Source organism: Aulonocara stuartgranti (genome assembly GCF_965226115.1).
Source record: "Aulonocara stuartgranti genome assembly, chromosome: 5".
Taxonomy (NCBI): domain Eukaryota; kingdom Metazoa; phylum Chordata; class Actinopteri; order Cichliformes; family Cichlidae; genus Aulonocara; species Aulonocara stuartgranti.
In genome coordinates, this window is record NC_138943.1 from 34,755,716 (window position 1) to 34,772,506 (window position 16,791).

The window sequence follows — 16,791 nt, forward strand, 5'->3', positions numbered from 1 at the left end:
GAATAATCTGCTTGAGTCTGTCACAACTGTAATTGCATTCAAATTCAAAATGAAAACTCTCAGAATAGTTACAATGTGTCTCTGATTTATGTTTGTGGGACTGTTTTAAAAAAACAAATAAATTCTTATTTGTGGAGTGGGTACTTTATCATCTGTTTAACACATATTGCGTAATAAAGTGTACCATTTAAATGGTCTCTTTATTCAAATGGAATTTCAATTAAAGACTACAATATAAGAGAGAGCGAGTACTTGGCAACAGTGGGGAGGAAGAACTTTACAGTGACATCCAGACACTGGTGTTGGGAAATTTTAATGGCCTATATTCCGTGGTCTATGAAATCTTCAGAGAGAGAGAGAGAGAGTGTGTGTGTCGTTATATATACAGAGATGCAAACAGGAACCAGGACAACAGCAGAAGGAGGGAGGCCCTAGATGGGGTGCCCAGTGCCAAAGAGTCCCAGAGGACCGGAGGCAACGGGAAGTCGACCCCGCTAGAGGCTGTTCACCCTGGTACGAGGGGGCAAATACTTTTTCGCAGCACTGCATGTATTTGACACATGGACTGGCTATTCACAGTCCATGTGTGCGGGCCTTCAACTGAGCCACATGCATATGATGTTAGGCAACAGAAAGAATGCTGATCAGCTGAAAAGTGGACATGAGCAGCAAAGGAAGTGACAGCAGAATTTACCAAGAAGAGGAAGTTGAAAAATAGATTATATAATAGAAAAGATTAAAAAAAAGAAGCACAAAACGTTGCTGCTGTGGGCAGTTTTTCCTGTTTTTAACACTCAAATAAATATCCATGGCAGTCTGAACATAAGTCCTGCTGATCTACTCCAGCCATCTCTTTAAGAGTGGTCTGAAAAAGAGAAATTATCCATTGAGGTCAGAAGAGAATGGCTTATTTTCAGCCGACAGGAAGTGAAATAAATCCTCATTACAACCAAGATATGCAAAACATCTCTGAACCCACGGCATCTGCAATCTTGAAGAAGATAGGCCACAGTGAAGAACACCAGGCCACTGTCACTCCTGTCAGCTAAGATCTAGAAACTGAGACAGTAATTCATACGAACTCTCAATCAACATTAAATTGCAGCCAGGGCTAAAGAATCTTGATTTTGGCAGACACAACATAAAGTACTCAATTCATCCAGCCTTGTATCAACAATTCAGGCAGCTGGTGGTGTAATGATGTGCAGGATATTTTCATGACACACTCTGGGCCTCTTAGTACCAACTGAGCATCATTTAAGTACCACAGGCTACCTGAGTATTGTTGCTGGCCATCCATTTATGACCACAGTGTATCAATCTTTTGGTGGCTGCAGGGTGGATGCAGACATCATGTCACAAACCTTAGATTACCTTAAACTGGTTTCTTGAACATAACACTGAATTTAATGTACTCAAATAGCCCTTTGGGATGTGAGGACATGTGAGAATCACACATGTGAGCAATAGCACACGTGTGATTATTATGCACCAAAATCTCTGAGGAAAACTTTCAACCTCTTATTGAAACTGTGCCATGAAGAACTAAGCCAATTATAGGTATAAGCAGATCCAGCCCAGTTCTAGCAAGGTGTACCAAAAAAAGAGTTGATTGAGTCAAAATATTACAATTGAAATGTATTTTGTGTGTATACAAATTATACAAAAAGCAATTTGTAAAAAAGAACCATGTTAAACGTCATTTTGGATTTTCCATCAACACAGAACATCATTAGCAACAAAAAACAATCTAACCTCCACGTCCAGAAGCTGCATGTTGTCAGATTAACCACCAAGTGGCAGCGTATGCTAACAGTCACAGTAGCATCAGTGAGCCCTGTGCAGATTCTAGTCTTGTTATTGTGGACATTCATCTGTTATTATCTGATGTTGTCAGAAAGCAAACATACTGCTAAATGTAGCCTAACTGCATTAAAAAAAAACTGAGAAAAAACAGGTTAGGTTATGTATTATTTAAAAAAAATAAATTAATAACAATTTAAAAAACAAAACAGCATTATGTTACTACACGAAAAAAAAGTCTGAGCTGTTGTATACACCTCAGGCTGGAGAGTGAGAGTACAGAATCAGACCCGACTGGCACATTTAGCTAAAACAAATACCAGCATTATTCAGACATAAATGCAAAGCAGTCGAAGACCAGAGGGTGATTATTTATAGAGTGGTGGAGCTGGATTGACTTGGCGGATGAGTGACTCATTCGCAGTTGAAGTAGAAATCTGCTCTATATGAATTGCCCTAATTAATATCTTGTGTAGGATTTCAATAACCTCATATTTCTGGATGCCAGAAAAAGGCTTGTCTGTCAGTGAGAGTCTAAGGGCTTTGAAGGCATGACAAAATCAGTTGTAATGAGTTTTGTGTTTTATTTTTGGTCCCTGTCACATTAGTCAGTGTGAACATCTAGATTTCAGGAGTAAGACTGCTGAATTCCACAGAAGCCTTACATTCTTTTAACATTTGGCACTGAAGCAAACCCAGCTTTTATTATTAAATATATTTTTGTCACTAGAGGGCAGTGGAAAAGGCAAAGGTCTACAGTTGTGGTAAATGGTCTTGTGCTTTTCTACCCCCAACTGAACACTCAGAACTTTTTGCTACAAGCTTCATTCACCCAATCACACACCTTCGTGCTTTTAAGCACTTTGATCTAATTCAGTTTAATTTATATATTTACAAATTACAAGAACAGTTACCTCAAGGTGCTTTATATTGTAAGGTAAAAACCCTGCAATAATACCCCAATAATCAGATGACCCCTATGAGAATTCACCTGGCGACAGTGGGAAGGAAAATCTCCCTTTTAACAGGAAGAAACCTCTGGCAGAACCAGGCTCAGGACAAAAGACATACTGTTCACACAAACAGTCACATTTCAATGAATACATGGGAGAAGGGGGGGGGGCAGTTATGGTTCAGAATCTTGTCCAAAGATACTTTGAAATGTAGACTTGGGGAGCCAGGGATTGAACCACCGAACTTGGCAGACAACCCGCTCTACCACCTGAGCCACAGTCAGGTGGTCTGTCATCTCTGTTTATCTCACTGTAATAAAAGTAATTGCACACCACTGTGTTGGAATAGTCCAATCACAAGCCCCTAGATGGGGTGCTGGTGAGTATTTGTATATGTTCAGAGCAGCTGCCTGCTGCTAAAAGTAAGTAGATATGAGCTGTTAGAGAATCAAAACAGCAATGCTGAAAAGCAGGCTGTAAAATAAAAAACAATGTGCTTAAAGACACTAAAACAAGCTGCAGAGCTCAAGGGATACAATGATGAGAAATGTGTCACTGTAAAGAACATTTCATCACCCAAACTGGGAGGCTATAGGGTTTTTGCAGAAACATGACCGCTTACCATGTGACAAGGGTTCCCGTTTTAGCCGGGGCTATTGTGCTTGTGTCCAGTCACAGCCATCAGTGATGGCCCATCATGCACACCAGATGTGAGGATGTGCACCAGATGTGTGATTCATAAAAATAAGGTGCCGTTTGGTCCATTTTGGATGTGTAATAATCCTGAAATATGGTTTACTAAACATAGTAAACATATACTATCTTGGAGGAAGTACATTTTCTTGACAAGCATCTTGCTTGTTATTTGGAAAAACTCGGCAAGGCATATGGATAGCCATAATTTTCCATCAGTGTGTTCTGCTGTTAGCTCCTGTTCACCGGTATTCACGGCTGTTACTGAAACTTTTTTTGAAATGGATTTGACGTTGGCAGACTTGTACTTAGCAAATAAACTCTTGTGATGTGAAAGTGAAATCAAACTGTTAATCAGAGGGAAATTAAGTTTTAGGATGCTAGAGGCTAATGTTAGCTTGCATGACTAGCTTGCATGGTTAGCTTGTTACGTTGTCGCTTAGCCATCTCTTGTTACCTGTCCAGAGACGGGAGGGTCACATCTGCTGACAATAACTCATTGCAGTAATATCAAGATTAAATAATTATGTTCATATGAGACTTCTTATGTTAGAACCCTAACGTTAGTTTAGGAGGAAGAGGATGAAATGGAGATGAGAAGGCGAGAATTGTGCTGGAGGAGGCAGACGAAGAAGAAATAATGAAAATATCAACGTAAAAATTTTAAATGGTACATATTGTTTGAAACAGATACTGGTTATTTAAAAAATTCAACTAACCCATAATTGTTATACTGTTATACTATTTATCTGATGCCTTTATTCATTAATTTTTTTTCTCGTATTCTTCTATCTAAAAAACATGATTAGAAAAAGATTTTCCCTCTGTCCTTGATTGTCCTTGATGATTACTGCACCTAACCCCGCAGCATGTAGGCGTTGTGAGGGAAAAGTAGTGATAATTTCTACGTAAACAACGGATTAGTGATGATTACGTCCAACATGGCAGACAGGTCTTGAGTGACGTGCGCATGACGTCCTCTGTATGTAACGCCTCTGTATGATTTCAGAATCTGCAAAACGTATTATTAATATCACAGTTGAAATTATCCTTATTATCTAGGTTTGATTAGTTAGCTGCATATTGTTTGTAGTATTCAGATCACTGACTTTCACTTGTGTTGTCTATTTTTCACACATCCTCTTAAATTACACAGTTGTTAAACACTAATCTTTCCTTAAGCTGTGTTTTTATCCCAGCATGGATTCTATTTAGTTTCCACCTAGGCTGGGTGATGAATGAAAGAAGGTAAGAAGGAATAAAAGGAGTAGTCTTCAACAAAGTTTCTTGTTAACAGTCACAAAGAATTGCTGCAGGCGATTGAGATAAACAGAAAGCCTTCTTCTGTGTTCTTCAGCTTCATGTTCTGGTCCCATTTACTGATCATAATAAATCTATAGCTTTTTAAAGGCCAAACTGTTCTGTTTTAAAGAGCAGCGCAGCGCTTTGTCCTACAGTAACCTCTGGTCATGACTGTTGTCGACTACTCTTATTACATTACAGCTTGTGGGCACATTTAATTTCTAACAGGAAACTCCCTCCTTGCTTCTCTCCTCCTCTTCAGCCCTACGTTCTTGCCAGATGCCTGCCTACAGTTTAGGAATCAAAACAGGACTCAGACGATCAGCATTTTTATGACTGCGTATTCAGGCCACATTAGCAAAAGTGTCCAAGAGCAGAGCAGGAAAGGAGGAAACTGTTTTTTTGCTTTGAAGCTGGTCCCAGTTCCTTCCAGGTGTTCCCCTCCCATTCCCCATGCAGTCAAGCACAGCTAGAAAACACTGACAGCCAAAACATGATATGTGTAGAGAGCTGTAGCTTCCTCTTAGCTTTGTAGATTACCGAAGTGAGAGGTGGTGCAGCATGCAGCAGGATTCAGAGTACTGGAAAGTAATTACAGGATTGAAACCTGCCTGCTGCTTTTTTTTTTAAAGCCAGATTTACTGTGCTGTAATCCCTGCTGTCATTTAGCACTGCAGGAAATTCAGATTGGTGTCACTTCTATGAGAAAATCTCTGGTATTATCAGAGAGCAGGTGACTACAGAGAAATGAAAGGAGAGAAGCTGGTAAATTTGCCTGCCAGTACCGCAAAACTGTCGATATTTGAAGATTCATGTTTCTTTCTTCCAAGATTTGTTGGGGAATGTTGTGCATCTGTTACTATCCTTTTTCAATCACTGTTTCTGCATGTGTATTTTTATATCGATGCTAATGTTTCCTTGGACTTGACAATTTTTTGCTGTGTTTCTTGTTGTTTCTTTTGATGTGAATCAATGAATGTTAGACGAGTCAAATGGAGTCTACTCATAACAGACCTTTGCATGGACACCGGACACAAAGGGAAATTAGCATTCAATTTGACATGTGATTCTGGCCAAATGGTGAATTAAAGTCAGACTTGTTTCCTATTTACTTATTTGTCTTCAACAAGAACATAAAAAGTCTCATTTAGTGCCAGTAAATAGATATATCAGACTATTCATGTAAGCTGGGACCCAAAAACAAAAACCCCAAGAAGACAGCTCCAAATAGCCCCTTAGCTTTTTTAAGATACCTTTGTTTCCCACAGTGCATTCGAAACTATCACTAAGAACAGTACTCAAGATTTCTGGTTTCTGTACTGTACACTGTACACAGATATTTCACACTATAAGCTTGTTATAAAAAGACTGAGTGTGAATAAAAATACTTTCACACCATTTCTATACTTGTTATTTTCTCACATGCTGGTACATTGTCACTGTAAACCTCGTAGCAAATGTTGATCTACAGTTGTGGTCAAAAGTTTACATACACTTGTAAAGAATATAATATAATGGCTCTACCGAGTGTCCCGTTATTTCTAAAACTCTGATTTTTCTCTGATAGAGTGATTGGAACAGATACTTCTTTGTCACAAAAAACATTCATGAAGTTTGGTTCTTTAATGACTTTATTATGGGTTAACAGAAAAAAGTGATCACATCTGCTGGGTCAAAAATATACATACAGCAGTGCTAATATTTGGTTACATGTCCCTTAGCCATTTTCACTTCAATTAGGCGCTTTTGGTAGCCATCCACAAGCTTCTGGTTGAATCTTTGACCACTCCTCTTCACAGAATTGGTGCAGTTCAGTTAAATTTGATAGCTTTCTGACATGGACTTGAAAACATGTGGACAATGCTGAAGAACAGCATTGTCCACATGTTTTCAATGGGGTTTAAGTCAGGACTTTGGGAAGGCCATTCTAAAACCCTTATTCTAGCCTGATTTAACCATTCCTTTACCACTTTTGATGTGTGTTTGGGATCATTGTCCTGTTGGAACACCCAACTGTGCCCAAGACCCAACCTTCGTGCTGATGATTTTAGGTTATGTTGAAGAATGTGAAGGTAATCCTCCTTCTTCATTATCCCATTTACTCTCTGTAAATCACCAGTTCCATTGGCAGCAAAACAGCCCCACAGCATAATACTCCCACCACCATGCTTGGCTGTAGGCATGGTGTTCTTGGGGTTAAAGGCCTCACCTTTTCTCCTCCAAACATATCGCTGGGCATTGTGGTCAAAAAGCTCAATTTTTGTTTTGTCTGACCACAGAACTTTCCACCAGAAGGTCTTATCTTTGTCCATGTGATCAGCAGCAAACTTCAGTCGAACCTTAAGGTGCTGCTTTTGGAGCTAGGGCTTCCTTCTTGCACGGCAGCCTCTCAGTCCATGGAGATGCAAAACACGTATGACTGTGGACAATAACACCTGTGTTCCAGCAGCTTCTAATTCTTGGCAGATCTGCTTTTTGGTGATTCTTGGTTGACTCTTCACCCTCCTGACCAATTTTCTCTCAGCAGCAGGTGATAGCTTGTGTTTTCTTCCTGATCTTGGCAGTGACGAAACAGTGCCATGCACTTTATACTTACAAACAATTGTTTGCACTGTTGCTCTTGGGACATGCAGCTGCTTTGAAATGGCCCCAAGTGACTTTCCTGACTTGTTCAAGTTAATAATTTGCTTTTTCAGATCCATGCTGAGCTCCTTTGACTTTCCCATTGTAGCGTTTGTGGGCGTTTGTATCCAATGAGCCCTATTTAACTGGCCTAAGAGAAGTCAGCAGCTGTAGTCACTCATAATCACTCACAAGTTAAGAGGCCATGCTATGAAGCTCAGTTCACTGACAACTTTGTAAGTCACCAAAATTGCTAATTCATGTTGCTGTATGTATATTTTTGACCCAGTAAATGTGATCACTTTTTTCTGTTAACCCATAATAAAGTCATTAAAGAACCAAACTTCATGAATGTTTTTTGTGACAAAGAAGTATCTGTTCCAATCACTCTATCAGAGAAAAATCAGAGTTTTAGAAATAACGGGACACTCGGTAGAGCCATTATATTATATTCTTTACAAGTGTATGTAAACTTTTGACCACAACTGTATGTCTGCCTAACAAGCATTACTAGAATAACAACATAGCAAAAGAATTAGTGTTTTTCTTTTTTCTTTTTTTTAATTTTATTTCTGCAAATAGGAAAATAGCATTTCTGGTATTAAAAAAAAAACAAACAAACAAAAACAAAACAAAAAGAAAATATCGCCTGTGCTCAGGCATCACAGAGAGAGAGAGAATTGGATGATGATGATTAGGGAATACAGGTCTGGATGTAGGTCAGTAGAAGCAGCCTGGGGAGGCTCAGACACAAAGACAGCACTGGTTCAGACAGATAAACACGTCTGCCCGTCTGTTTCTACGCTACAGAGCATGGCTGCTTGGAAAGAATGAAACCTAGGGTTTCCAGAATGCTAAGAATCACAGATATAAGAACGATTGCTGTGTAAATAAGTGCTCTATTTTTGCGCTTATCCATAAGCACCAGTGTTGCTCCAGCTAAAGTTAAGACTGCCGGTAGTTATAAGTGCCTGTTCAACAGAGATAATCCAGCTATGTGAGGTGTTACGCTTGTAATTACAGCCTATTTTGTGAAGCACCGGTAGGTTAACAAGCACCACAATGTTGAGATCTAATAACACACGGTAATACCGACCGCCACGGGCAGTTGAACCTTCCTTACAAAAATTGCTTCACTATTTTTTTTTCGCATTTTGCTGTTCCAGTGCATTTTATGGAACTGCCATAAGAGCAGGAGTGTTTTCTGACTGTTTCTCACTTTTCACTAGCACAAGTGCACTTGAGACCAGCAGACTCAGCTTAATGGTTTATGTGAACGGGTAGAGCGGGACTCCAAATCCCAGAGCATAATCAGTCCGACATTCCACAGACTGATCGCGCTACAATCAAACTCACATAACAGACTGAAAACCTCTCCAGGAACACCACTGAATAGCTTAATGCGCTGATTGAAAATCCTTGGATTTCAAAACAAACAAACATCTATATAAAGGCTACAAGCTGTACACGTCATCTGTGTCCTTAATATTCAGTACACATTATATTGAATATGCTAATACAAATGATTGGATAGATGTTAGCTGCCTTTCCAGCTATTCATACTATTAGCTTTTCTTGCTGCTATAACCAAAAAAATAAACGTTTACAGTAAGTGCTACTGTAAATTTAAAAAAAGAGCAAAGTTTCACATCACTGTTGCACCTTATAGGCCCATAACTACTTTGTGTGTGTGTGTGTGTGTGTGTGTGTGTGTGTGTGTGTGTGTGTGTGCACGTGTATTTTTTTTAAGCCACATCAATGGGCTGCACAATGATTTCCAGAGAACAAAGAGCTTATAAACCGTATAAACGAAGGTGTCATTTTCATCCTCCCACAGAGGGCCAGAACAGGGATTTCAGGTTTGGCAACCCCGTGTTCAGAGTCACAGTTAAATAAGAGCAGTCATATGATAACAGCAGGCTCAACAGAGGTTTTGTGAAATGGACAAAGGCATCGATAAAGAGATTAGGACATACTGGGACTGAGAAAAGGCATACAGGTCCAAAGCATTTTGGATCACGACTGGATGAATGCGATCAAGGCCAGAGGTGTGGTCCAGAAAACAGTGAGTTTTGCTCAACTTGGCCAAATTATCAGGGACACCAGCAGTTCAATACGACTAAACTATCTCTGCTGTGAGGAGCCTCGGCATCCCTCTGAAAGTACTTTCAGAAGAATTCAGAAATTGGGAGCGGGTTTCCGAACTCTCTCGCGCGTATCGCGTTAACGATTAGAACACATAAGTGCAACAACGGAAGCTTCATCTGAACCATTTGAACCCTGAAGTTTACCTTTGAGGAAGCAAATCGATTGCAAAAGTAGAAAAAAAAAGATTCTATAATTACAGATGCTCCCATTACTGGTTAGCACTCTACTTCCCACAGCACCTGGCAGCTTGGTAACTGGAGCAGTGGGGCACGCAGTGGTTACAAGAGGATCCCTTATAAGAATGTCTGCTGCTCTGCATTCTGCCACGCATGAGTGCGCAAAGGCCAGGAAATCCACTTTGAGCTGACTTTTTCCTGAGGTGGCTGCTAGCTCGGTACAATATGAGCAGCTCACAAGGAGCACTGAAGGTAAAACAGAGGGGAGGAAGAGACGGGACAGAAACTTTGAAGTGAAACGGCAGCCAACTCCCGAGATTCTTCTGAAAGTCCAGCTCGTAAAGCACCAAAAGTCCTGAGGAGGCCCGGACCCTCACCGCGCTGCCCAAATCGAAGCTGGGCAAGGGAGGCACGGCAGGTGTGGGTGGGTGGATGCTGGGCAGGGGTCAGGTCAGCTGAGGGTATCACACGGTGGCTCTGATAATCCTGCTGGGCCTGGAGCTGCGGTGGACCTTTGTGTGTTTGGAGAGGTGGTCGCTGCGGGCAAACTTCTTCTCACACAGTGAGCACTCGTAAGGCTTGACGCCCGAGTGAGAGCGGCGGTGACGAGACAGTTCGTCGGAGCGGGAGAACCTGGAGACACAAGAACAGAGGGGTGGTGTTATCCACAGCTTGAAGGAGGTTTAGAGACACACCAGCTAACATATCCATTAATCGGGACATACCAAATCCCTTCCTCCCAATGATGGATAAGATTACACAAATTAATATTGGATTTATTATATGAATCAAATCCATTCTCATGTTTTGCAGTTAAAGATGAAATATTTGTAGAACTTCTGCCAGCAGATCTCCTGTGTGGGAGGTACAGTAAAGGTTCAGGAACTTCTGGGGCCGAGCGTGCTGATTGGTCAAATGTTTTTGTGCTTTTGTAAGTTTTTTTTAAAAAAAAAACCTGCAGGTCATGTTTAGCATTCACAGAATAAAAGTGGGAACTGTGGCATAAAGAGAAGGATTTATCTTGTAATTGCTCACAGTCTGTCATTTAGTCCTGTAACAGAGAGAGTAGAACAGCTAAGAAGTGACTATTATCTTCACTGAGCTTCAAACTTAGATAAGGAGTTAAAACAAGTCTCAGTCCCTTTGGAAGTCCCTGACATCAATCCTCAAAGCTAAAAGGCATTAAAAGTCTTTAATGACACAAACGTAATCACCGTTCCTTATTAAGACTGAATAAGCTGGCAATGGGTAACAGGAGACTGAGAGGCTGAAATCAATATTTAGCAGATAAAAATGAGAAAATGATCATATGAAACAGTTTCCGCACGCTCAGTTACAAATGATTCTTTATTAATATGAAGCACTCCAGTGCGTTAACAGCCCTGGAAAAATCTGATTTTTTTACCTCAACAATCATTTAAGGCACCACTTCAGCAGCTGAGGAAGGCCTTGTGCAGACACTGTAGCACAGGCTCAAACACCCCTCTCTCTTCATATCAGTGAGACCACCCGGGGAGACCAACGTTTCATGTTTAATAACTACCATCTCAGTCTCATCGGTGATCACCATCACATCTCAGCTCACCTCACAGGTACTTTTCAACCACCTTTGCCCCGCCCTAAAACACACAATATCATAATAATGTATGTATGATCCCTATCTTACAGTTAACTGAACGCCGAATGGTGACCTTACAACTGCGTTCACCATGCGCATGCTTGTTGACGTTTCATGCACATTTGGTACGTTCATCTATTTTGTTGATGTTCTATATTTGTTAACGGTTTTTATCTTCGACAAAATAAGCCAGTGTAAAACTGCTTAAAAGTGCAGCAGAGCAGGCGACATCAGCATGAAGATAAGATCCCGAAGGCTGGGTGAGCATAATCATATCATGAGACACTTTCTGAAGCAACCTGCTGGGTATTAAATCCTCAATATCTATTTGATTATTTATGTTATTCATATTATTTTGATGCATTCCAAATTTCAAATAGTTTCATTGTTCATAATAAATTTGTTTTATTTTTACTAAACTACATGCAGGTCTTTGCTAGCCTTTTAGATTTTTTCGTCAAGACGTCAAGATGAACATAATATAAAGAATCTAACATCATGCTGTTTTGAAGAATACTTGAATCTCATAAACTCATGAGCTAAACATTTACTAAGGCCACAGATCAAGAGTCATTTTACTGTGGGCTTCGATATAATCGGACTTCATTTTGCAGCCAGAGGTGCTGCCCCCTACTGACTGTTAGAAGGAATGCAGGTTTTAGCCACCTCTATACTGGCTTCACTACCCAGAACTGGAAGCTTCACACATCTTTTAAGTAAACTGTTTTTACATGAAGGTATTCATATAAAGTTATGCTAATTTATGTGCATAATATTGTCAATTGACAAAATAGCTTTGACAATTGACTGCTGATTACCATCAAACCTTTGGAGCCAAAGGGAAAAAAACACTAGACAAAAAGCACTTCTAGACACAAAGCTTAATGGGCTGTTAACCAGGAAGATGCTTTGTTAAACTCGTAAAGTATAACCGAGATGGAAACTGAAATTCTTTGTTGCTATGAAAGTATTCTGTGGATGCATAACAAACCCTTGTGAATAAAGGAGCAGCTGAAATTGTTTATTCTTCTTCCGTTTCCTCATATTGTAATAAACGTACCGTGGCGTGTTTGTGCAAGGTCTGTTGCTCTAACTAGTCTTGCTGGATCAGGCCATCTGCTTAATCAGTGCCAACAATCAATCATGGGGAAAAACCCCTAAAACCTCATCTTAACTGTTAAACCTGCTACAGTCTGCATCATGTTCCATACCTCCACCCACACTCGGGCCAGCTACACGTGTAGGGTTTCTCTCCTGTGTGACGGCGGAAGTGAGCTTTCAGGTGGCTGCTTTTGGTGTACATCTTCCCACAGCCTGGGTGGGAGCACTTGTGGACCCTTTCAGTAGGTGGCACCCTCGTCATCCGAGGAGCCATTGCTTTTAGCACACCGCCTCCATGGCCCCCGACCCCAGTCAAGCCTGTGATCTCCAGAGTCCTCATAGTGATTGGCAGAGGGGCGATCTTTACATACTTCTGGTCAGTTGGCTTGTTATCACCACTGTTTAGTGATAACAGAGTGGTGTGGGTGGAGGGCACCTGGGGAGCCAGCAGGGTTACATTTTGTCCTGTAGCACCTTGAAGCCCCATGACCACATGGGTGAGCAAAATCCCACTTTGGGCCCCTGCAGGAGAGCCTGCTGGATTCTGGGCCTGGGCCAACGGAAGAGGCTGGAGTTGGAGCACCAAAGGAGCACCCAGGAGCACCGGTGGGGACAAGGTGGGTGGTGAGGGGTTAACTTGGGCACAAGAAGAAGGGTCAGCTGGAATGGGGCTATTTTTCCCGCCTTGAGTGGCATCTGAGCTAGACGTGCATTGGGAGGCATCAGTCTTTGGATCATTGATAGTCTCTGAGGAAGCAACCGGGAGAGCCGAGGCAGGTGGAGGGTCAGCGGAGCTGCATGGTTGAGGGGAGGCCTCCTCCTTTGGAACAACCATCCCATCTTTGACTATTTCCATCTTTTCCCTCAAAAACTCTTCGATGTCCTCCAAGGTTGGGGAAAACGGGGAACAGGGGTGGAACGAGAATTCAGGCAGCTTAGGCTCCTGACTGGCAGCTTCCCCTTCTCCCAATTCTCCCAAGAAAATATGGAGACGCTTTTCTCCATCCTCATCCTCCTCCTCTTCTTCATCTTCCTCATCCTCTCCTGGGCTGGAGCTGTGCAGAACCTCCACTTCCCTGGCTTCTGGGCTGTTGCAGGAGGCCGAACTGCCCCCCTGGCTGCGGTCTCCGTCCCCGAGGTCAAGGGAGAAGAGGCTGCTGCTGTCCCTGAACAGGTCATTTTCCAAACTCAGCATTCTGCTGCTGAGAGACACCATTGATCCTGTCCGAACGCTGCAGATGTAGGGGATGTAGAGGAAACTCGATCCAGAAGAGGAGACACAAAGACCTGCAAAGGCAGCAGTGAGACCAGATTTTATTACCCAGCAGAAAGTAAAAAGGCAGGAGGGCCTGAGGACCTCAATGACTCGATTATTGACTTCAAAATAAATATAGTCGATGCATTTGGCAACAAAAAACATTTTTCTCCTTCAGTTTTTCTCCTTAATATTCAAGTCAAAGTTATATTGTAAACTCTGATTATGTCAGAGGGTTAAAACTAATACTGGAACAGAGAAAAAGAAATGAGCAAATACTCTAATGATGCGCTGAATCACACACATATCTGTATAAACGTACCAGGTGGTCCAATATCGATAATATCTAGAAAAACATATGCAGGGTAGTTGGGGTAATGGCATCATTTAAAATTTCTCTTTTAATACTGGATGTCCATACATATAACAAGTTTTGGCAGATGAGTGCATGGCATCCTCTCAGTCACACTGTTGCAAAACTTTTCATGCATAGCAGCATATTAGGACCCCTGCGGACAGCTGGGTCTAAGCCCCCCCCCCGAACCAATACACTGTTGGAGTTTACCGATCTATCTTATTAGCAGTTTTTAGACATATAAGAGTCTTGAAAAATCTCTGTGGTGATATTTCATAACAAATGTCCTGGGGATGAGCTGAATGATTTGCTGCTGCACGCAAACAAGGTTAAACATGATTGGGTGCTCTCCCGCTGGTACATGCATACTTTCTGGGCAGTTTATTTCCTGCTTCTGTGAAGAGAAAAGTAAGAATGTATGAGCAGGAGTGTGAGAATTCCTTGGTGGTGCAATGCAGAGTCTACTCCCAGTTAGTGTAAGTCTCTGGTCCTCACTTGGATAAATAAATACTTTGAGCTCTAATATAACGTTAAACAAGTCAGGTACTAAACGTGGACTCTGACAAAGGGCCCGTGCAGCACGCTGCTACAGCATCAGGGCACAACAAATCTGACTGTCATTGTACTTCAGCAAGGTTACCACCTTTCAACTATCCACTCGAGTGAGAACGTGGGAACCCCAGGGGGTGAGGGGTGGGGGTGGGGGGTGTTAGTCATTTGGGTTGAGGCGGCCCTTTAAATAGAGGCGCTGCTGTACATTTACAGTATTACTAAGTATCAATACCAAATTTTCAGACAGTTGATTGCTCATAAAAGCGTTTTATTTACTCAATGAATGCCACACACTGGAAATCCTGTTCCTGTGTGAGGATAACTCATCTAACCACAGCAGCTTATGATACAACTAAAACATTTTTATTGTCACCGGGCTATTTCCTGCCCAGTTATTTTAGTGACTAACAAACATGTCTGTTTATACTGCTTAGAATAATCCATGTAAGGCTACATGTTGCATTTTAGTTATATTTATTTGTTTACAAGCATGCCAATAATAAACCACAATAAACCTGTGGCTCCACTCTGTCGCCTTGGAGATGCACATGTCTGGAGATCCAACAGCTAGAAGCAAAAGGGCGGGCTACCAGGGGTGCCACCAATGGGGGTGCTGGGGGGGCACTGGCCACCCCCTCAAATTTTGCTGGTAGTGGCTTCCCATTACAAGACTGTCCTATGTTGGTAATTCTAATAAACGTGAGCACAAGAGAGAGGACGCCACCCTCTTATTTGATTTTCATATGTACCTATTTTCTAACTAGGCATAGAATTCTTCTCTTTTTTCCCCATATTTTTCAAGTAACCTATGTTTGACAACAGCATAATAAAATTGGAAATCATATTTTTGGTGTGCCACCCCAATATTTTTATGGCGACCCCTATGAAAGAATTCTGGCAGTGTGTCTGCTGTCAAACCAGGGTTCACATGGACTGAGGCCTCTTCTTTAACGCTACACCACAGGTGCCCTGTAACCACAGGCTGGCTTTTATTTTGTGTGCTTTTGCAGCTTTTATTTTTTAAAGTCATTTCCTAAGCTGCAGTGCATTTGACCTCTCACGTCCATCGCAGTGTTGGTGCTGAAACACAGAAAAAGCCTGATGTGAACGCTAAACAGTGTAAGAAACAGCAACCCTGTCTAGAGTTATGCAACAAGTGCTGGGACCCCAAAACGCATCGGGACTCAGATTTAATCCGATGGAGGGTCCCCGGGAGTGCGTTTACATCCCCTCACATGTCCGCAGCCCTTATGTTTAAAGCCAGCGTCCTGATCACAATAACCTCGTGTGCTTATGTAAAGGCTGTTTGTGGGTGCTGTCAGAGGGCACATGTGGCAGCAGGGCCTCGCTGCTCGCGCAGAGCACGGCCGCTTGCGCAGGGTAAACAAGGGCCGCACAGACGCGCCCACAAACACGCCAGAGAGCGCGAGCGTCGGATCACCGAGAGAGAAAAGATGGAAAATCCACGGCGCGACTGCCTGAGAAACGAGCGAGCGCTCCTCCGACAGCATGGCAGTACAACTGTGCCCACTCAGACATCCACGAGCCTCAAGTTCGCCTGGGTCATAAAAACTGCTCTATTTATACTCCTCGGTCTTTCCGGAGGAGTCGAGCGGCGCGATCCCGGCGGCTGCTTCGACCTACCGTGCTTCAGAGCGGGGAGAGTGTTCGCGGAGGTGGCGCAGTCCACGACTCTCCGTGTTTCGCCTTTATTTCTCGTCTCCGTCGTGTTATTGTCGTCGCGCACTCGCGTCCCGTCTTTGCCACGGGTCCATGTTGGCATTTCTTTTCCCAGCGTCACGTGACGGCATCGCTGCACAACTCGGAGGCACGGGTCCCTTTCCGCGCCTTTGATTGGACCAGCGCCGCGGAGGCTCGCCCAAAAAGGAACGCGCTGATTGGCTGCCGCTCAATAAATTCTGACTACCATGTGTTGTTAGAGGGGAAGCTATGCTGTTTTAACAGGATGCACCGTAGCCAGCAGATGTGCGGGGAAGGAGGTGGAAGTGGGGGTGACGGACACACTGATAAGAGGTCAAGATTAACCTGGGCCATCAGAACAACCTGCAGTTACTGCTAGAGATAAAGCTGCCGTGGAAGCACTGCTACCCAGTTGTCTAAGTTCCGTGAAGCGAGAAAATCAGGGAGGCACACAGAGCATCTGTTTATATCAAATAGCACAACATCCACCCATAACATGGATAGATGGATGG

General features: G+C 42.5%; 1 protein-coding gene across 1 annotated transcript; it reads right to left on the reverse strand.

The window, feature by feature from the left end:
- Window positions 1–7,739: 7,739 nt before the first annotated feature.
- LOC309706453 (uncharacterized protein) lies at window positions 7,740–16,413 on the reverse strand. The gene is made up of 3 exons (XM_082533006.1): window positions 16,223–16,413; window positions 12,527–13,703; window positions 7,740–10,330 (listed from the first exon to the last, which is right to left on the reverse strand). Exons 1-3 carry the CDS (start codon window positions 16,359–16,361, stop codon window positions 10,162–10,164), a joined length of 1,485 nt encoding a protein of 494 aa, XP_082389132.1. The 5' UTR covers window positions 16,362–16,413; the 3' UTR covers window positions 7,740–10,161.
- Window positions 16,414–16,791: the final 378 nt, after the last annotated feature.

Coding starts and splice junctions, on each gene's coding strand:
- LOC309706453 (XM_082533006.1), bottom strand. CDS start 16,361: ATGCCAACATGGACCCGTGGCAAAGACGGGACGCGAGTGCGCGACGAC. Junction 13,704..16,222: donor TCTCCCCGCTCTGAAGCACG/GTAGGTCGAAGC, acceptor CTGCCTTTGCAG/GTCTTTGTGTCTCCTCTTCT. Junction 10,331..12,526: donor TGGCCCGAGTGTGGGTGGAG/GTATGGAACATG, acceptor TTGTGTCTCCAG/GTTCTCCCGCTCCGACGAAC.